The following is a 22,426-nucleotide window of genomic DNA, read 5'->3' on the forward strand; positions in this document are numbered from 1 at the left end:
GATATTTCAAAATTTGAGGAAATGGACTCCCCAAACTTCCATTTAAATCTTTAGTTTTTCTCTGTGATACCATATCAGTCTCCCAACCTTGGAATACCAAGATAAAACTTGCAAACAATTCCAAAGCACAGAACTTTCAACTTGCATTTATTTCAGGTTTATAATGAAAGTCATTTTACACCAACTTCAAAAAATCAAGTAAAATAAAAAGCTTTCAACAAATAACTTAAGAAAAGTGATTTAGAACAGTTTTATTTTGCTTATTTCCTTATCTGGCAGATATTGTACAAAAGTGCCACAGTAGCAGTGATACTGAAGTCTACTTACACATCTTACACAATTTTAGGTTAAATCCAAGCACTGAATACTCAGAGCACTTTAAATGCATTAAACAATACAGATCAGTAATAGCACAGCCCAAATGCCAAAATATCTATTTTATACACAATTTTAAAAGCACTTAATGAAGTTACATGACTTCCAACTTACATCACACAAGTTATTTCAAAAGACACTTATTGCAGAGTACTTATATCAAATAAATCTGCAAGAAATAGTATTATTCTAAGGGCTCTGGAAAATGACTAGCATATTCAAGCTTAAGTCTTGGTTACAGTCATGTCAATAAGGTTTTTGCTACTGACTTCACTGATGCAAAGCTCTCTCTTATTCTCTCATTCTTCTATCAGATAAAAGATGTAAAGGCCTGCTCATGGGATTTACAAAATAGCTAATCGAAAAACATTTCCACGAGGCACATGTGCAGTATGAAAATGAGTTATCACAGATTTCAGAACTGCAGTCTTTAGTACTCTTCAGTATTAAAGTCACAGACATTGCAGCAAAAGCAAATGAGAACAGAAAGAAGAGCACCACTGTTAAACTCTGAGTTCCTTTTTAAGGCTATGTTACTGTGTTCTGGGAAGAAAGACATCAATACTTGTTGGTTTTGGTATTAATTCCCTGGGTATGGTATCACGGTATCATGTTTTTAACCAAGTTATTAAAATGCATTTCAAAGCAAACATTTTCATACATGTGACTTGCTTCATAACGACAGTCTCCAACAGCCGTGATACAGAGATGTGTAATTTACACATCTATGTAAAAGAGTTAATATATGTGCAGTTAAGATATTTAGTAATGAACATTATGATTTCTCAGTATGAACAGATTCAGTATAATTAAGTAGTCCAACTTGAGAAGCTGCAGATTACCTGGGTTTTCTTATTAAAAACAGCAGGCTGCAGAAGTGCATCTCACCAGGTTCACATATTTACGTTAAAGCCATAATTTGATTTAAAAGAATGAAACAGAGATAAATATAATGCTACTAAAACCTTTTAAGTTTTAATATTTCAAATCAGAGGTGCAAATGTGAAACATTAGCTGTATTCATATGAAAACGTGAAAAGTTAACAGGCTTCAGCTTTATGCTGTTTAATATCAACTAAATCACTTAGGTTGTGTGTGTGTGTGTGTGTGTGTGTCTGCGTGTGTTAGGTCTACCTACAGAATACCAACTTCATTAGCCACACATATGCTGGAGCTCACTTTACCTACACTTTCAGCTCACCGGACGTGTGTGGCAGGCTCCTGTCCAGAACCAACCTTCGTAGTGTAACTAGATACATTCTCCCTGTTGGTGTTACCAGCCTGAAAACACTGCTCTCTTAAGATAGCTCTGGGTTTCTACACAGGAATTAGCCTTTGTCTAGCCACAGTGAACTGGCACTTGTCTGCAAGCACTGGAATAGATACATTCCTCACAATGATGGGACTGAAGAAAAGATTCCTGGAAAGATGCAAAGTAACTAATTTCTTTAACTTTAGCTGAACTTCACAAAGCAGTACGCCTTGTAGGATCAAACAACAATTTGCTTAAAAAATAAGGGTACTATAAGCTTTGTTAATTTATTCTTAGTTTTTGTTCTCAAAAAGTAAGACAAAGAGGTAAAAGTAATTTAAACCACTATGAACAAATTAAAAGCCTGAACAGTCTTGAGAAATGAGAGTCCTTCTGGTAACTGTTCTACCAGAAGGTAACTGGTGACATGCATTTGAAACATTTAGAAACACGTACGACTTTCTTTTATGCAAAATAATAAACACACAAAAATATGCAATAACATGTTTTAATTCTGAAAAGATTTTGGGGGCAGATATCATCTGTGACTTTGCTGTTCATTGTTTCACAAGCTCAGGATGTTCAGGATGAAATGTAGCCACAGAATACTTCACATTTAAGACTAACCATTTTGTAACTACGTAAATTTAAGTATGGATCCCTTCCTTTCATTTTCTTGGCTACAAACCTCACACTACAGCATAGTAAACTAGCTGAAACCCAAACCATCAAGGCTTTCATGAGGTCTGTTTCTTTATTGTTCTAAGCCCCTTTGAACAGCAGCAGCCTCTGATGCTGTACAGGGTACTCACCTCTAGTGCTACATGTAGCCACAAGGAACAAGAAACAGAGCAAACCAGTGCCAAATGAAGGAAGTTACTAATTGAAAGAACCATCTCCCCTAGACAACATGTATCACTCAAAGTCAAGAACTGTGCCACTTTGTAGGTCTGATCAGAATCACCTCTCTCCCACTTCAGCTCGTGATCTGGAAACAATTCACCATCTAAGAGAGTGTTATACCGTTTATACCACCATCCCATTTTGTTCATGGCATTTCCCATGCAACAAATACCTTCCACTGGCAAAGAGCTAAGAAACATGTTCTTACAAATTTTACAAAAATTGTTCCAGATTCATAATACACTTAGACCAAACTTCATACATCCCCTTAAGCTTGCACAGTACAGAAAAAGGTAATAAACCATTAACAAAAACCATGCAAAAAAAACAAGACCATCAAGCTAACATATCTAAATAAAAACTAAATCAAATAGAACACCAAAATAATATACAAAAGCTTATCTTGTTCAAGGTCTTGAGTAACATCAATAATTTTGTCTTTTTTTTTTTTTAATGTCAAATTTGAGGTAAAACAAAATAAGCCTTAATTCCCCACCTTCCACAAGTCCCAGTTCTTCAGACACAAAAGGAACCTGTGCTCTTAAGTGGCATTTAGAGCATATACTTGTACTTCAAGACTGACTAAATTTTGTATTTCCTTCCATGCAAAGGAGTAACTAAAATTCCCAGATTTACCACATTAACATGGATATGAATTAATAAAAAGATGAAAATGCTTTATGAATATTCCCTTTAGTGCTTTTAACAAAGATTATTCCTGGTTTAGTTTAAATTGTGTGAGATATGTTGAAGTAAATCTTTAAGATTTATTGTTGTTCTCACTACTCAAAAGAATCTATTTGATTACCAGTTCTCTCACTTTAAAGGCATTGATGGAAATTTACATCATTCTGACAGCATATTAGATAAAAAAAATGCAGCAAACACAGGTTGAAAAAAATTATACTACTGTTAAGTACTATGCAGTGATGTAAACTATAAAGTATCACGATCTAATTTTAGATGTTAAACCATGAACATGCTGAACAACTGATCATTTGACAGATAACCAAAAAGTGCCTTGCACAATAATTTAGTATCTTCACCTGTAAGCTTCTGTATCGTAATTCTACATCAACCATTTCAGTCTTGGACATCAAAGTAGTCAATTACTGGCTCTTCTTTTAATGGTTTGGATAAACCACTGCTTCCACTACTCCTGAAATTATAAGAATATTAGATGTTACTCACTTTGCATGAAACACGAGATGAAAGTAAGTTGAAGTCACAAATTTCCGTAACATCTCAGTGTGAGTATGCATGCTGCACTGATAGATGGCATGTTCTAAATTATGTTCTAATGGAAATATCTTAATGCTTCAGAAAACATTTAACTATGATTTTGGGGGAAAAAAACATATACTTGATCAAATTAATATATATCAGTGCATGGCTGAATTGATACAATTTGTTTTCAAGTTTTACCAGAAACCACCATTTATTAGTAATATTTACTGCAAAAACACTAATGTACTGAAGACTAAATGTTAAAACATGCCTTTAAATAATAAAATATAAACATAAATAAAAATAAATTTACTAACTGTCCTAATAAATTATTTTATGCCAGTAAGACACTACTCATCTTTTACACAGAAAAGTTAAAGATATAAAACACCCCAAACCTCCAAAACATTCATCTCTTCTCAACTATGTAATCTTTATAAAAAAGAGAGGTCCACAATATTTGTTTTTTTTTTTTTTACTGCTCTTATATCATAGTCAATCCTACATTCTGTTCGCATTTCATTTCAGGTTTACTTCTGTGGACAGAAAAGCTTAGTGCAGGCTGCAAGCTCCGAAGCAGCATGTAGGTTGAGAAAACAAAGACTAAGGGAGCATAAAATTGAAGTTCATGAACACTCTTCCTTAAGTTAATCAGCACAAAATTGAAGAACACCGTTTTAGAAACACATTTCTTACTTATCTGTTTGTTTGTAATGAGGAATAGGAGGTGGAGGCCTGTTCTGCATTTCTTTATCTAGCACAGAAGTTAAAGTATTGCTTGGACAAATGGATTTCCCTCTAGAAAAATAAAAGAAAAGGTTATTTTATTCAATAGGAATTTATATTCATTAAGAAATTAGGGCAAAAAAGTTACACTTAAAAGTAGTGGTCCCAGTGTCAGAGTTCATATTTGTATTTCATCTATATAACTATTTAATTTTCATAGAGTCACAGAATATCCTGAATCAGAAGTAACCCACAAGGATCGAGTCCAGCTCCTGGCTCCACACGGGACTACCTAAAAATCAAACCATATCTCTGAGACTGTTGTCCAAATGCTTCTTGAACTCCAACAGGCTTGATGCCACAATCACTTACCTGGGGAGCCTGCTCAAGGGCTCAACCACCCTCTCAGAGAAGAACCTTTTCCTAATATCCAATGTGAACCTCCCTTGATGCATCTTCATGCTGTTCCTCCCTTGGGTCTTATCACTGGCCACCAGAGAAAAAAGATCAGCACCTTCCTCATCTCTCCCCCTCATGAGGAAGCTGTAGGCTGCAACAAGGTCTATGTTCACAGATCATTGCATCTTTACAATATCCAGTGCTGTGGAATCATGTTCTTAAACTCTGGCAACAAGTCGCATTAAACTTACTCATCACTCTGCACTAAAACTAGGCCCCTGTGAAGCAGTCCTCTCCAAGGAACAGTAACAGAATCACAGAATGGTTTGGGTCAGAAGGGACCTTAAAGATTACCTGATTTCAACCCCCCTGCCATGGGCAGGGACACCTCCCAATAGACCAGGTTGCTCACAGCCTCATCCAACCTGGCCTTAAACACTTCCAGGGATGGGGCATCCACAGCTTCTCTGGGCAGCCTGTGCCAGGGCCTCACAGTGCAGTGCCACTTCCTTACCAGTTAGCCCAGGTGCATGAGACCAGAAAAATGATATGCACTAAGAAATAAAAAACAAATAATCAAACAGCTCTTCCTGCCCTCCACTTAAGTTACTATCTATTATGCAACCATAACCGTACAATGAAGCATCCCACTTCTTCTTGTGCCCTCTGCAATACAAGGGCCACCCTGTGGCCATGGTGCAGGGCAGTATTTTCTCCAATACAGGAAGACAGTATGCTTTAGCACGTCCCTAGGCTTGTATTGGCTGTGAATGACGTGCAACTTCAGTACTGCACAGTCCATATCCAAAGCCTGCACTGGCTGGAGGCAGGGAAAGGATATAAAAAACCATGGAAATTGCTTTGAAAGATTATTACAAAAAGGCATCTAAGCCAAAATTTTTCAAAATAAGTATCCTACACACTCTATCTTTAACAGGCTGTGGAGATGTCTTAAAGTTTCCTATGAGTCACTTTCAAGAGTTTGCTTTATTTCAACTTCCAGTCATGGTTCCAGTGTAATTGCAAGACTGAAAAGCCTTCCACCACCATTCTGGTACACTAAACAGCATTGCTTTCCTATTTATATCTGAATGCCTCTTCTTCTTAGGAATGTTTCACTACCTTCTGCATTTACACTGCATTCATAACTTAACAGTAAATTTTATTCCACATTGGAAACAAACATTTGCCTGAACGCCTATTTATGACTTTATAATTTAAGGTAACCTTAGCCTTTCCCATTCTTCTGTTCTCACAAGTACCATTATATTTAAAACCACTAGTATACATACAAAGAAAATAGCAGACGAGTAACTATACATTAAATTATATATTTATAACTCTAACATTGTTGTTTATTCTTATATACAGCAAGTCACTGACTTTCTGAGCAACCCATTCCACAATTGTTACATATTATATGAATCTTCTTCCTGCAACTGTTTCAAACCTGATGATTTTAATTTGTGCCCATTACCTTGTCTGTTGAGAGAAGAAAGAGAGAATATGCATTCTCTACTCAGGCTATGATTTCAGGTATCTTTGTGACAACTCTGCAGTACCTTTCCATGCATTTTCCAAGATGACAACCTGTACCTCTTACTGTTCTTAACAGTCTTCTATGTCTCTGACAAACCAACTTAGAATGCAAAGTAGGAGTAAATGAATTTACACTTACCTAATGTGACCAAAACACTTAATAATTACACTATATTGTTATTATTGAATAATGTTCTGTGCATTTCTGAGCTTAAAGCTGCATTTACATAGAAATTATGAGGTAAAAAATCCTACAATTATTTTATCAGAAAACTGCCATAACATACTAAAGTAATTTAAACATATTAACTATATAGTTATGCATTAAAATTTAACCACATATTAAATCTCTCTCTAAAAATCTATATAAGCCTGGGTATAAAGATATATTTATATACTCACCTACATATATAATTAAATTATATATAAACATTAAATGAAATGCTGTTCCTAGAAGGAACACCAAAAACATGGGCCTTATAGGGATGACTGTTCTCAAGAACCCTTCGAGGATGCCTCAAGTCCATACAAGCTACTTATAAACACTGGTCACTACGTAACAGGCAAGCACCCCTTAATGACAGTGCCCGAGGCTCTGGCACCCTGAACTATCAAGGGAGGAAACTAGTGCAAGTAAGATAGTCGAGGAAATCACTGACAGGCACAGGGAAGTGCGTGTGTCAACTTAATGAGGAAAGCCTTCCCCTTCTTGCCATACCAGTCTGGATATAAACTTTTAAATAGGTAGTGCCCCATGGAAGGAATCCGGTATTGCAACTGCTCAAAAAGATAGTGACTACAAAGGCAACCAGCAGGGAAGCATTGAGAAGGGCACTTAAGATCAACCTTGACATTCAACGCTGGGAATATTCTTTATATGCTCAGACACTGGTGATGCTGTACACCAGTGATTCTAACGCAGCTAACATGATCAACTCTTACTGATGTGGTGGAATGATGATGGGTACAGGGGCCAATGGCAAAGTAGAATCATGTTGCTTGCTCCTAGCCTATTATCTGGCCAGAGGAACTCTTAGCACCAAGGATGCTTTCTCACTCCTCTGATCCAACTTGTATGGTCATGTTACCGTTTCAGTGGCATAATGGGGAAGAACAGGAAAAAAATAGTGCTTTTTGCCTAGCGTCATTTCTCATTATGTATACTTGGAAACGCCCCTAAAAGAAATCTGCAGGGAATACTGAAAACAGGATGAAACAAACTGAATCAAACCTTTTGGGCTTTGTGTTGACTAGAACCTGGATTTGAAGAAGCTGTTGTGAAACTGAACTCAGCTTTAGGGCTTACTGCATTCAGCTCTGGGGCCCCCAACACAAGAAAGACATGGACCTATCAGAGCAAGTCCAGAGGAGGGCAGCAAAGATGATCAAATGGGCTGGAGCACCTCTACTACAAAGACAGACTGAGGGAGCTGGGGTTTTTCAGCCTACAGAAGAGAAGGTTCCAGAAAGACCGTACTGCAGTCTTCCAGTACTTAAAGGGGGTCTATAAGACAGCCAGAGAGGGACTCTTTGTCAGGGAGTATAGTGAGAGGACAAGGAGTAATGGCTTTAAACTAAAACAGGGAAGATTTAGATTAGGTATTAGGAAGAAATTCTTTACTCAGAGGGTAGTGAGGCACTGGAACAGGTTGTGCAGAGAACCTCTTGATGCCCCATCCTTGGAAGTGTTTAAGGCCAGGTTGGATGGGGCTGTGAGCAACCTGGTCTAGTGGGAGGTGTCCCTGCCCATGGCAGGGGGGTTGAAATTAGGTGATCTTTAAGGTCCCTTCCGACCCAAACCATTCTTTGATTCTACAAAATACTCTAAAAATATCATCCTAGAACTTGAGCTATTAATTGTCTGAGGCTTCAATGAGTTTTATGTCTCGAAGAAGTGGTCTTTGCCACTTCAAATAAAATGACAATGAAAAGAATCCTTGGATTAATTCAATTAGGAAACATTGCTACGGAGCTGAAAAACATTGTTATAGAGCACTCATTGTCTGTAAGAGCAGAAGTAAAAGTGCAGCATTTGTGTTCTGCATTGCATGATCTTCCCTTATCAACACAAGGGAAGGAGCAAGTGTGCAACTTATAACACTACAGAAGACTTCCCATTCTAACATTGCATCATACGACTTTGCTTTTAAAACATCATCTGTCATGCTCTTTCTCTGACACTTTCCTCTTCTTTACTAATTTCTCATAATCCTCCAGCCCCTTCCTTTTTCTAAGGAAGCTTTTTCAAATGTGGTCTCTCTTCTCACCCTTCTTTTGTAGGAAGGGAGATATCTTAAATTGGTTCACAGAAACATTAAGAGTTATCTTAAAGTAATGTCCCATCTTTACTGAAAGAAATCAAGATTCTAAGCTAGGAGGCTCAGGAGCAGCTAATTGCACTGCAATAGCAGGGATGGTAGCAATTTTTTATTTTTAATTTTTTAACTATAGCCAATATCTACAGTTAAAAACCAATTAAACGGGTTGCCGAAGAACCACAATTTGACAGTGCTGAATTAAAATTTGACAATGTTAAACTAAATAATCCACTCCGTGACAAAAGAATCAAGGAAGCCACACTCTCTCCAGTGCAATAACCTTGCTTTTCCCCCAGCTATATTCCCTTCATTTCCTTTTATACTATGAACTTCCCTCTACGTGCCCTCTCCAAGCATCTCTAATTTTGCTTAGACATCTTTTATATTTGCAGTAATCCGTTTCCATCTTTGTCCATTAACAGAAAAGAGAAGACAGGACTTTCTGTGGCAGGTTCAGGTGGGTAGAGAACAATAAGTTCCAATACGAGCCTTCTTCAAAGAAGGTGCAAATTTAGATGTGACTTCTCTATCCAGCCATTAATATTCATAAAATTTTATTACATTTATCATCTTTGATACTTCTGTCAAATTTAGCTGATGACAAAAAGACAAGAAGTTACTGCTAAGCCAAATGGAAAACAGACCTGCAAAATCTTGTTTTTCTTAGCTTTTTCATTTTTAATTGGGTTTTCTTCTCTGAAGACGTATTCAACCGGGGGAAACAGAAGCCTATCAAATTATCAATTTAAAAATGCTTTAAAAACTTTTAAATGGAAGCTACTGCATGTTGCAAATTGCACTGTAAATAAACTCATTCAATTAAGTGATATAAACATACACAGTTACTAGAAAACAAAATGAATTACGTACTTCACTGCAGTGATAACAACGTTACGCTTTGGTTCGTTGTCATAGCTCACACTTTCAATGCCATACACCTGAGCTAATTCATGGATGATTCTGCGATGATCCCTGTTCATTGGTGGGTAACAATGACTCTTCTTTGTATGCTTGCCCTGAATTAAAAAAGAATAAATAAATAAATAAATAAATAACAAATGAGGAAATGAGCAAGCAAAGAAAGGCGAGTGGAAAGGAAAGGTGTGTGGGAGAAAGTGCTTCTACCTCTAAAATTTTGCCACTGTGACAGAATGTAGTACTACAAAATACTACTACATCAGTATTGGCAAAAAAATCATCTAAAAACCATCCATTTAGTTCCCACCTCAAAGCACAGATACACACATTTATGTGTATATTTGAGTTTGAAACAAATTCTGAATACATCCATTCTGCTTACACCCAAAAGAAGCAGTATAATTTATCAGAATTTTTCTTTTTCAGACTGGTTTCTACAATGCCCATACAATGCAGGTTGCTACAAAGGCATCAGGTTTAATTATCGCTTCCTTCTACCAAAGAAGCGATTTATCTGCAAAATCTGCCATGTAATAAAGTCTACTGATGTCATTAAATAGCAACAAAACCGTAGTTTCAGTTTCCAGTAAACAAAAACTGATAATGCTTGATTTGACAACAATTGTTACATAAACAGTCAAAGAAAGAACAGAAAAAAAAGCGTCCCTCCCTCCTAACGGATTGGGTGCCTTAGCAACAGCAGATGCAGATGAGGGTAAGATACTCGGTCTGCTTCAGGGTTTCAAGACACTCTGCTTCAGCCTTTGCCTTGGTTGTCACCAACAAGGTCTCGGAGGTCTTTGGGTCTATCGACAGGGTTCAAGAAGACAAACTGCCAGTATTAGATAAAGTTTGAGTCAGGGATTGCAAGAGAAGTCCCAGCTTGTACAGGTTTCTGGAACTGGACACAGCACATTTAACAACACTGAGAGACTAGGAGAATGTGTCGTTCTCTATCATTTTTGAAAGGTTATAGACATTGGGGGTAGGAGCCTAATGACTGGAGAAAGGCAACTGTTGGGTTTTCAAGAAGAGCAAGACAGACAACACAAGAACTACAAGACAATAAGCTACGTTTCAAAGCCTGTGAAAAAAACACAGAGCAAGCCCTCTCATCAGCCACATGAAGGCAGAAGGTCCCTTGGAGTAGCCAGAGTGGATTTATGAAACTTTTTCAGCATCTGATTGGATAAAGCCCATTCATTCAGGGGCTGAGTTCAGCGTTGGTTCTTGCTTCAATAAAGAGCCGCACTAGATTACCTCTGCAGGCTCCTTCCAACCTGAATGATTCTAAGACATCTTCTGACAAGCTATGTTTAACATTCAAATACAAATGTCTGATTATTAGTACACCTTTGGATTACACAAGGAGAATTGTTACATTAAAAAGCAGCTGCTTTATAAATAATGTGAAAAGTCTCTTCAAATCATTAAGATGCAGACAACCCCACTTCAGAATCTAATAAAAGGACAATATTGATATATCTTCAACCACACACAAATATTAGTTCAAGTCTATTATTGCATGATCACAGTACTGCCAGAAGTAACTTTGATGCAGTACTGTGTACTCTTTCTTCTTTAACATTCTAGGAAACTATTAATTTGATATAATCTTTAACTGATTAGATTAAGCAAAAGAATACTCTTGGAAATTATTTAAATAACTGCAGAAATCAACACAGGTTCTTGAAAATTCTTCTTGGGTCCTTTACAGTATTTTTACTGTAATCAGTATTACTGTAAAAGAGGAATGCTGCTTAACAGTAATCCTATTTGTTATACTCCTTTCCTCTACTATTCAACTTGGCAAGACATTTAATCACCAGTTCTTACAGAGAAAGGCAGAATGAGGATGAAACTCATCCCCTCCATTGAGAGAAAGAGAACACTCATTCTGCTGCAGTCACCTAAATTCATCTGTAGCAGACCATATCTAACAGAGGAAGATAAACATTAAAGGTACAGTGTACCTGCCCTGTAGATGGATGGTTAATACCTGCCACCTCTCAGACTGTTAAGTAGCTAAATTACAAATAGTAACCACACCTAAAGTGGTGGTCAATCTTCTCCGTAAGTCTTCACAATAATCACATACTGTCTGGATAGTTACTTAGCAATAAACAATAATAAACCTTCTACCTACTACAACACTTTTAGCATATAGACAAACATTTGGATAAAGAAAACTCTACAGATTTTGTACCTTTAGAAAGCTGATCTTTAAAGAGATTATTCTGGGCTCAAAACAAAAATCAGAATTTCTGTCTATGTGCTGACAGAGCTGGATGACATGAATGTTTTCTGTCCTGTCTGCTTACACATGTCAATAGTGACAACTCTGCTGTGCTAGATTAGTACATACTAATGAGTCTAGGGGAACAGACATTCATGAAGCAAGCAAAGTCATACAATGACAGATAAGGTTAACTGTATTAATATATAAGTGTATATTTACAAAATGACAAAATTACAAATTGACAAAAAGCGTCAAAATCCTTTTTATTACTCATTTATCCAGTTAAGCTGAAATTAGTATCCAAAGGAACAGTGCAAAAATATAAACAAGTCAAAACAAAAATGTGTAAGCATAAGTAAACAGTAATCAGTACAAAATACATAGTACTGATACAGGCAGAGCTACCTGAATGCTTCATAGACCAGCATGCAAAATACTTTTAATAGAAGGAAGTAAAGCTTTACATCTAGAAACAAAGAACACGAGTCACATCTCAAGACAGAAAGGATTTAGGAGTCATGGTAAACAAACAACTGAACAGAGACTCAAGCATAAGACGGATTTAGGGATCTTGGCAGAAGAACAACTAAGCACAGTCCCCTTGCATAATGCCATATCAAACATATTAATCCAGTCTTTGGATACATAAGAAGTGGGAGTTGACTTGTCAGGCTGGGCAACAGGCCTGAATGAAGAGCAGTGATAACACTTACCAGGTATAGAGACATCTCCAACACAATACAAATACCTGTGGTTGCAAGAGGGAACATGACTGGTAATCAGGAATCTAAACATTTCAAGGAGGAATTGACAGCCTTGTGAAACTTAATATGTAACTAAATAGAGAATTTTGAGGTATAGAACAAAGATTATGATGGGACTCCTCAGGTAACTGTTCAGTTTGCCTACTGAAGAATTCATGAAAAGAATTTTTTACCTGTACATGCATAACAACATATGGACTCCAAACAGTAAGACTTGTGTAACATCTTTGTTGTTCACAAAGAAATCTCTTCCCCTTTGAAATATAATTCGACTTCTGGGGACTTCTTGTACCTTATGGAATAGCAATTCCCAACAGCCTGAGGTGCAGGTGGGTGCAGAACTCATCCTTGAGGTACTGAATTGTCAGGTGGGCCTAACTGGTTCACCTTCATCATGACAGAAGCTTAAATGAGCATTGAGCAATTCTCCCTTTAGGTCAGACAAGGGAAGAATTGTCATGCTTAGTTTGTGTTTTTTTTTTTTTTCGTCCTCTTCTGCAATGGAGACTCTTTTTAATAGACACTCAATGGTCTGTTTTGTAGAATTGTTATTTAACAAATACCTTGTTACTGCTGAGAACTAAACATTGGAGATTTTCTTGAGCTCTCCTGTTCTCTTGTTCCACTGTATTTTATGTCACTAATCCATTCTATATTACTAATTCAAGACATATTGTCACCTTTTTTGTACCACATCACATATCTTGGTAGGCTGTTGGTATGGGAATATATATTGGTATATCCAGTTACCAAATATACAAATGTGTACATATGTATTTCTGTGTGTGGGTGTGTAAAATAAAGGCAGTATACAAAGGTATAAAATAGGATAACTACAGGCAAAACAATGTTGGGCAAGTTATTTTTAGCTAATAATAAATACTCTACGTGTGTATTAACAAATGAGATTGGAGGGGCCTGAACATAATTAGACACAAATAATCCCTCTTGGATTTTCATTCCAATATGGAAAAAATAGGTAAGAATATTAGACAGGTAGACAAGCACCGAGATTGCTTAAGAAACACCATACAAAAAGAAAGAAATAAAACTAGGTGACTGAAATAGAACGTAAGCAGTCCTAAGGGAGAGAACGGGAAAGGACATTGATGCTTTCTACAGAAGGTTATGTTCCTTGAGCTAAGGACAACTGAGGGTAGAGTGGTTTACACTTTCAACTGCATGCAACAGGTCAAGCACTGTGCAGCAGCAAGCCAGTAGTACGCTAACCAGACAGGCCCGAAGGCAGAATTCTGCTTTTACTATAGGCCTGTGATTTTGTCTGTGGAACTGACCTCTTTAGATATACTGGAGTCTACTGAACTATTAAGGCTGAATCCCAGTCTCCTTATAGGAGGAAGAGGACTACCTCACACAAAAATGCAGAAGGGTATCCACTCCACAGATTTGAAAGCAACTTCCACTACAGTGCCTGAAAGAACCTATGGTTTTCACCCTCAGAGTCTCAACCTTTAAACACTATGTTTGATGGTTAATACTTTATCAGTGGAGATACAAAAATGAACAATAATCCACAGATGCATTAAAACCTGGCACTGGTCAAATCTTTAAAAAAATGCAAAAAAGCTTGGCTGTCACAGAAGTGATCGTACTGTTATGTTTTACAATTTTTGTTCTATTATTAAAATGTGCGTTCTAATAAGGTCAAAACAGATCTAGTGTTAATCCATAACTATTAGTACTAAAGTTTCATAAACGTTATTCTGCTTCCCCCCAAACTAAACAGAACTGTTTCTTTTAATAACTCAAAGAATACCTGAATACTGACCTTATTCACAGCTTCCACAAGCATTCTCATCTCCTTCTCAACATCACTGACAAATTTTAAATCCTTCCTGCAACAACAGCATACTAGGTAAATGAGGCAATAGAATGTACAAAGATGCAATGACTTTATCTTCTGTAACATGTAAACATACGTAACGCGTTGTAATCAAAAGTTAACATTTCAGTGTTTCTCAGTTTTGTCATTTAGGCAATTCACTTAATTAGATTTCATGTTTTGATGGAAAATCAGGTATTGAGCATACAGAGTAGAATTGTTTTCAAAGACAGAAAAAGTGCACTGACTTATTTTACAACTTATCTGGTGAAACAAATTAATGAGAACAGAAGTGGAAGCATAAAGCTATTTGCAAGAAAACAAAATATTCTTGATATGAGATATTATGGATTTTTTAAATTAATTGGTTTACCCTACTTAATCACAGTAAATCGAGTCTGTCAGAGTGAACTTTGTGTTCTGTTCTTAAATGAGCAGATAAACTAATTCCAAAAGCAAGGTTAACATTTGTTAGAGCACCATCCCCATTGGGAAAAATGTCTACCTGAAGAATTCATGTCTCAAATCTGGTTATCAGTAAAGCTGTTTCTTCAGGAATATGCACCATTTCATACCAAGACAACAACACTTCGTGAATTATATCAAAATTTCATCGTTCAAGAAGTGGATGTCCTAACAACATTCTGGATGCTGAAGTAAAGGTATGATCAAAGGATCAAGTGGTCACAAGCAAACATGCAAAATGGCAACATTGAGTAGCTTTTCTACCAAAATCACTTGATCACTGGTACAATGGATTCAGCCAACCACTGGAAAACCTCCAATGCTTTGTCCTCATTTATCCAGTGGATAGACACTGCGTGGAGTTATCAGAATCCCCGAATCCTCAGTACAGAGAAGATGAGGCAAGCATTTTATGTCCACTTGTACCTCCAGATATTTCTTACAGAACTCCATAGAACAACAACACTGAGCTACCTGATGATGTGAGTGGGCCTCCAACCTACTGACTATTCAAGTAAGAACAGTGAAGACTGAAGGGCAGATCAGTGCAGATGTTGGGAGAGACCAAGCAACTGCTGCTGCTTTGGAACAATAGAGAAGATTCTTAGGGAGCACAATTTGGGTTGAGAACGTTCAAGGAATTCAGTATTCCTTAAGCTTCTTTTTAAAGAGATATCCTTGAAAAGACATTTGGAGTGTCCTCTGGAGTTCTGATATCTGTATATAGGATCATTGAACAGCTGAGGCAATCCAACAAGCAGATATGTCTCTGCATCTAGCTGTTCAGATTCTGGTTAGAACACTATTCTCAAATTCAGAATAGTATTTCAGGCTGTTTACTCCTCTGCCACTAAGGCTGACAACGCACAAATTAGATTTCCTTTAGAATTTCAAACTTTCTTTCGAGGTCATCAGATGAAACCACAATGAAAAATAAAGCCTCTTTTCAACTATGTGCAGTCTTGCCTTTCCAGATTTGGCAGCAAACCTCATCAGACTGCTTTTACGTAAGTGAAGGGGAGTGCCAGATCAGCTCACAAGAAAGGATATTCTGTATTTCCAGCTACACAAATGCATGAACCCACACTTCACTGAAGAGCGGTAAGAAGCACGCAGTTAACAAGAAATGTGAGTAGGCTTCGCTGCTAGATTTTGAAAGGTGACTAACAAATCCATTAGGATGAGGAGAATGAAGTCTGTTATAAGTCATTCCACAAAAGGATGGAAAAAAAAAATATATCTGCAGATTCAGTAGTCTCCTCTGTAGGATCCTGATCAGAGAACTGACTGAGTGGAGACAGTTAAAAATGACTGACTTTATTTCTCAGTTATTCTTGACTCTGGTTCTGGTCTTGCAGTTTTAGGTTGCTTGTTTTGGTGTTTTATCAGCTTGCTCACATCATATTTGAAGAGTTCTGTTTGTGATTGTCCTGAGCTGGAGCTTGTTTGTATATTTACAAATTAATCCAGGTCCAATTCATACTGCCCTATCAAAACCAAACGGAGTATCTCCATTTCCCAGGACATTGATGAGTATCTACCACTCGACTGAAGTATTTCTTAAGTATTTAAAATTAAATTTGAAAATATGAAATTTATTAATCATTAGGACACTGAAACAAGTGTAAAATATATTCAACAGGCATACACACAAAGTAAAATTTTCTTAAGTGACCTTTATCATTTAAGCATCTTTTTACAAATCTGATCCCTCCTTGTCATTCCAGGTTGCAGTGTTTACTAGCGTGATGCTTTTGATAGTAACTTGACTTTCTATTGCCTCATTTTCAGATGTTTCAGTCTAGTAGCTCTCTTTGCAACCAGCATTAGCATAGTCTTAACTATGCATCGTGCAAATGTTTTGTTATTTTCTTTATTTTGAAAATTGACAGCAAGGCAAACAAGTAAAGGGACTAGTACACAGAAATAGTGTCAGACTGTAAGAACACATTTCATTACTTGGTTATCACTCTTGCCTTTGTCCTGAAAAAATTACAGAGAGCACAGAGATAGGGGAGTAGAAGTTTGTGAAGCCAGTGGAAGAGTGCATGTACTGATTTGTTGTGAGAGGAATGGTGGAAACTGATGTTCCCATTGTAAATCTGGCCCTGTTATAGAACAAAGAAACCAGCCAGACACTTATTAAACAAACTTCTCATTTTGCTGGTCTTGAGAAAAACACATTAATTCCTTTGCCTGAATGACCACCTATTGCCATAATCACCATGATCACCTCTGGAGAGAAAAGGAAACACAGACATTTTTACAAGAGTGAATAGAATCAACCTCCATTTCCTATCTTGCTCGCAACACTGTTTACCTATGACACCTCTCATCATTAGAACACATACCTTGCATCTTCTTTTAAAAGGTCACTGTACTTTGGTCCAGAAGAACGGATGTTGAAAGGGTCAGAATTATCATCTATTTCAAGAGCCTCAGCAAGACGCCTAAATCCAAGCATGGTAGGGAAGAAAAAAAAAAAAAGCCACCATAAATAAATAAAAAATAGCCCCCAAGAACATTTTCTCATTGAAGAGTAGAAATGGGTTACCAATAAAGATAAACAGATCACAAAATACAGAGTCTGTACATTTGATGCTAATTTACAGGAAATGATTTTTTTTTTCCAAACAGCATTAACTTTTTTAATTTGGACTTTTTTCAGAAAAAAAAAAGTTCATTGCCCACCTGTTCCTCTGAAGAGCTAAACATTCTTCATCACATTGCAATCTGAATTATTAAAAAAAATACAATTAGAATTACTGTTTCTCCTCACACTTTTAAACTATAGTTTTGTTGCTATCATATTATCACAGCCTAAGTAAATATGTATCAGAATCATTTACTTTATTAGATCAGACAATACAGCTAACAACAGATTAGACTTTAATACACTGACTCTGAAATAGTCAAATTCACAATTCAGAGAAGAGAGATTGTAACAGAAAAAAAAGGACTTCAAAAGGCAAAGACTTAAGGAAATCAAGTTTCAGACAAAATGTAGTTGGAGAAACTTGACAATACCTTGAAGAAGTGATATTAAAGTAAAAGCACAAGCTATTTTAATTCCAGGGGAATATCAGGAAGTACAGAGAAATCACCAAATTTAAGACCAAATTGGTTTTGTGACTTAAACACAGATGTGCAGTGCAAAAGTATGAGAGCACAAGTGTAAAGCATAAATTACGCAGATGTACTTTTTTCTATTATCCTAAAAAGGGTAATAGAAAAATATTATAAATAGTAAGATGATGACTAGGAGAAAAATATGCCCTACTACTAGTCATCCAGAAAAGAATGCTAAGAGAAATATGAAAAAACCTTTATGAACTCCAAGGAGTTTGCGAACCTGGTAGACGCCAAGATGAACATGAGCCAGCAATGTGCCCTGGCAGCAAGGAAGGCTAATGGCATTCTGGGCTGCATTAGGCAAAGTATTGCCAGCAGGTCAATGCAGGTGATCGTTCCCTCTATTCAGCACTGGTGAAGCCACACCTGGAATACTGTGCCAAGTTCTGATCACACACACCTTGCTCCACAGTACAAGACAGATATAGACACAGCAGAGAGAGTCCAGCAAAGGGCTACAAAGATGAATGGACTAGAACATCTCTCCCCTGTGAGGAATGGCTGAGAGAGATGGACTGTTTGGGCTAGAGAAGAGGACATTCAGTAGGGATTCTATTAATGTATATAAATCCATGAAGAGAGAACGCAAAGGAGGACAGACCAAGGCTCTTTTCAGTGGTGCCCAGAAGCAACACAAGAGGCAATAGGCACAAACTGAAACACAGGAAAATCCTTCTGAACATCAAGAAACACTTTAAAAAATTGTATGGGTGACTGAACACTGGCACAGGTTCCCAAGAGCAGGTGTGGAGTTTCCCTCCTTGGAAGGAAACAATTCAGAAGCTGTCTGGATGTGGTCCTGAGCAAGTAGCTATAGGTAGTCCTGCTTGAGCAGGGGGGATTGGACCAGTTAACCTCCAAAAGGTCCCTTTTAACCTCAACTGTTCTGCGACTGAGTTTGCAGAGTAGAAAGAAACTCTGAAACCACAATTACATTGTTCCATATGTAATTGTCACAAGAAACTAATCAATGATCGAGAACTCATTCTACATTAAAGCAAAAACAGGAACAGCTAAAGAATTGCAAGACATCCTATTAGCAGTATTACAGCAGAGTCAGGCTATTATTTGAAAGTCTTCTTTTAACTGTGATTCTGCTGACAATATTATACATTTTCCAAGTCACCTGTTCTTCAGGTACACACAAGGATTTCATACATGTTTCTACAGGTCTGTCCTTACCTGGCCTGCTTCATTTCTTTTTTCGTAATAAGCCTACTGATTTCCACTGAATCTCCAAGCTGTAGATCTGTTAACTTTGTGGCTATAGATATAGCAGCTATTCTGAAAAAGAACAGTATTAGCTTTCACTTGAGGCAGGACATAAACCTTGGAAATTGTATATAAAGCTTCAGATTTAAATACCAAGGTGGGAGAAGTTTCCTTTTCAGATTACGGAATCGTACTCTAGTTCTACATCACCTAGTTTTAGGAGTCTAATCTAGCTATCTAAATAAAAAGGTTACTCTCTCTCATCTTCAAGCAACTAACAGACTTGCTCCTTCATGGAATTATTCAGAGCACCAATTCTAAGCAAGTCTAACTAGGCAATGTGAATACACTTCCTTGGCACCTGCTGAATACTCAAACTACATCTGACCATACAGGTTTCATTACTTTTTTTTTTTTTAAACTTTCATGTGACTCGTCTTTAACTGTAAGCAACTAAAACCTGTGAAGTGACTTTATAGTCCTTTGAAGTTTGCTTAGAAAATATGGATACAAGCCATAAAGAAAGAGTAAAATGCCTACTGAGACTGTTACAATTTTCTTTATACAGGTTCTCCATCATTCCCATCAAGGAAGCCTTTCTAGTCCCGTTTTCTTGCTAAAGTTTCTGATTAAAATACACAGAAAGTTTTTAGTGATATCCCAACACCTTTCTCAAAATCCTGAACATGAAAAATTCTATTATTTGAACTCTTTCCTGTTGATTTTCAGATAAAAGGATATATTTGCATCAAAACAATTAACATGACATTCAGAGAATAACCATTATAACATTAATATTATAACTTTATTATATTATAACATCAGGATGGACAATCTGAGACGCACCATCAGCTTCAAATTTATCAGGTTGTGACCAAACAACAGGCCATTAGATGACAGGACAACAGCATATATATTGTGTCTACAGAAAGAGATGCACAGTCCCTTTTCTGTTCCCTTGGGCGTCCTTTTCATGACATTAAATAGCTTTGAGCTTTGTTGGTGAAATGATCCCAGTAACATTTTTGAGAAAACCTGGATACCCCATTAGTTTGCCAACCTTTCCACAGCAGTAGCACAGGAGGGAAGTACTTTTGTAGTACTTTTTTTTTCTTTTTTCTCAAGCATGAAGATGATAGGAAAAAAAGCCAAACCTAACCCCCACAAAAACCAGGGTATTTTAATATTCCAGTAATCTGAACAGTCAGAGTTATCATATAAACTTAGCAGTCATTAAACACTGGTTTTAGTAATATGACATGGCTCAAGAATTTGTCTGTTGATAATATCAGTTATTGTAAGGTCAGAGAATTAAATGTATATGAACACATGTGAACCAAGAGATACAAATACTTGCTTTAAACTGATGATTGTTTCATTTCCTTCCTATTTACTTGGCATATACATACAAGGACTCTTACTGATTTCAAATACACCATTTTGCCTGTATGAGTATTTTTGGAGCACCTGAGCCTCAGAAACAGTGGAAATATAACAGCTTTAAAAAACTTGGGACTTGTAATCCAGCTACTTTCCAGCTTATGATTATGACAAGCATATGTCAATTTTAAATTGATAATTTAAAGTTAAGTCAGTCGTTTGATTTGTAATGATAGTGAAAGAGATTTTAAATGTTTGTTGTTTTTTTTTTTAAAAAACAGATGACCATTCCTGCAAGTCTACCTTATGTCCAACTTAGCATTAACTACTATTGTTCTTAACTGCTTCTAAGCAGGATCTGGAGAAAAATTTAGTGCAAAAAATGGAGTTGAGTAGGACTCGGTTTGCATATTAACAACCAAGCTTTAGATGCCAAAGCTCTCATTAAAGTCAACAGAATCTGAAAAGCTATTCAACTGCCTAAATTTAGCTGTTTCAGCTTTACCACTCTAGCTTCCATCATCTGTATTGACAAGGTTCCATCAAACATTTTAGTGGAACCAAGACAGCAAATCACACAGGGACTATTATATGCAGTCACCTACATTCAGATGTCTGAATCAGAGTTCCATGGATGGGAGATTCAAGCTTTGATGTACCACCACAGTTATAGACTAACAGTGAAAAGCGGAATGTGTTCCAGTACAGCATGGCTGGTATGAAAGCTCAGAAGAATGAGAAAAAAGAAACTGTAGGTGTTAAGGACAAAAAAAAAAGTGTGAAAATCTTTGTCAATTAAAAATATTACGTCAACCCTGAAATTAATTCAAATTGCGTAAGTCCAGCAAAGGAAGTAAAATAATTATCATAGTACAAACCTTTGATACGTATTAGATGCTTCTGAGCAAATCATACTCTCCTTTCTTCTTCCACATTCACAGTGAAGATCAACCTGTTGCAAATACACAAGACAGCAGTTTGTTTAAAATTTGGTCCTTTTCTGTCCAGGGAGGATGTGAAGGGCAATGAATTTTCTCTGGACACCCAACCTTTGCACTGCAGGATGTTGTTGGGCAGGGTGAAGAAGGATGACATGGAGCCATACAGGGATGATTACAATATAGCCTTGGAATAACACAAGGTTGTTTACACTCTTCATCTATAAGACATTCTCCTTTATGACAGATTCTTTTACATTTGTGCATTCCACATTTTAACATTTGATTGCAGCGAAGTCCACAGGAAATGTCAGTGAGATGACATGGAATATTACTTCGCAGCTGAAAGAGGGAAGAAGGAAGATGACAACTAAAAGCGAGCAATTATATAAACAAATCTCAAAGCACTTTTACTGTTCACACCTTCATTTGGCATTGCCCATGCAAGAACTGTAATACTAAAATATATTAGAACTAAGACTGACTTATTTATATCATAGTCCAATATAGCAGATAGACTTCGCCGATTTAATCACATTAAACACAAACTCCAGTAATATATTCTACCTCAAAGAAGCTAAACCAACAGTCAGAGAAAGTGAAATATCAAATGCTTATTCTGTAAATTATATACATATAAAAGAGCATCCTGAACTTTAGTAAGTATTTTCAAGCTACACATTATTTAGTACTCAAAAACTTTAAGACTTACTTCATGCTTGCCCATACACCATTTCTGAGTCAGGTAGGTACAGGGTGGACACTTCTCCTCACTATGACACGAATGGTACACTGC

At 36.8% G+C, this 22,426-nt stretch overlaps 1 protein-coding gene across 3 annotated transcripts in view; it reads right to left on the bottom strand.

Annotated features, from left to right (window-relative positions):
- Nucleotides 1-130: 130 nt before the first annotated feature.
- NFX1 (nuclear transcription factor, X-box binding 1) overlaps nucleotides 131-22,426 on the bottom strand; it is a 61,734-nt gene continuing 39,438 nt past the window's right edge. The window contains exons 15-24 of one of the 3 annotated variants that reach the window (XM_066992122.1): nucleotides 22,343-22,422; nucleotides 21,742-21,972; nucleotides 21,571-21,644; nucleotides 19,283-19,384; nucleotides 17,660-17,701; nucleotides 17,320-17,418; nucleotides 14,450-14,516; nucleotides 9,610-9,755; nucleotides 4,458-4,555; nucleotides 131-3,695 (exon numbers count right to left, since the gene is read on the bottom strand). In XM_066992122.1, coding sequence (XP_066848223.1) covers nucleotides 3,655-3,695; nucleotides 4,458-4,555; nucleotides 9,610-9,755; nucleotides 14,450-14,516; nucleotides 17,320-17,418; nucleotides 17,660-17,701; nucleotides 19,283-19,384; nucleotides 21,571-21,644; nucleotides 21,742-21,972; nucleotides 22,343-22,422 — 980 coding nt within the window. In that variant the 3' untranslated portion in view covers nucleotides 131-3,654. Of the gene's footprint in view, nucleotides 3,696-4,453; nucleotides 4,556-9,609; nucleotides 9,756-9,776; nucleotides 12,645-14,449; nucleotides 14,517-17,319; nucleotides 17,419-17,659; nucleotides 17,702-19,282; nucleotides 19,385-21,570; nucleotides 21,645-21,741; nucleotides 21,973-22,342; nucleotides 22,423-22,426 lie in introns of those variants that run through there. The other 2 variants (XM_066992121.1, XM_066992123.1) reach the window with 2 other exon arrangements.

The sequence above is a fragment of the Anser cygnoides genome, chromosome 2 (assembly GCF_040182565.1).
Source record: "Anser cygnoides isolate HZ-2024a breed goose chromosome 2, Taihu_goose_T2T_genome, whole genome shotgun sequence".
Taxonomy (NCBI): Eukaryota; Metazoa; Chordata; class Aves; order Anseriformes; family Anatidae; genus Anser; species Anser cygnoides.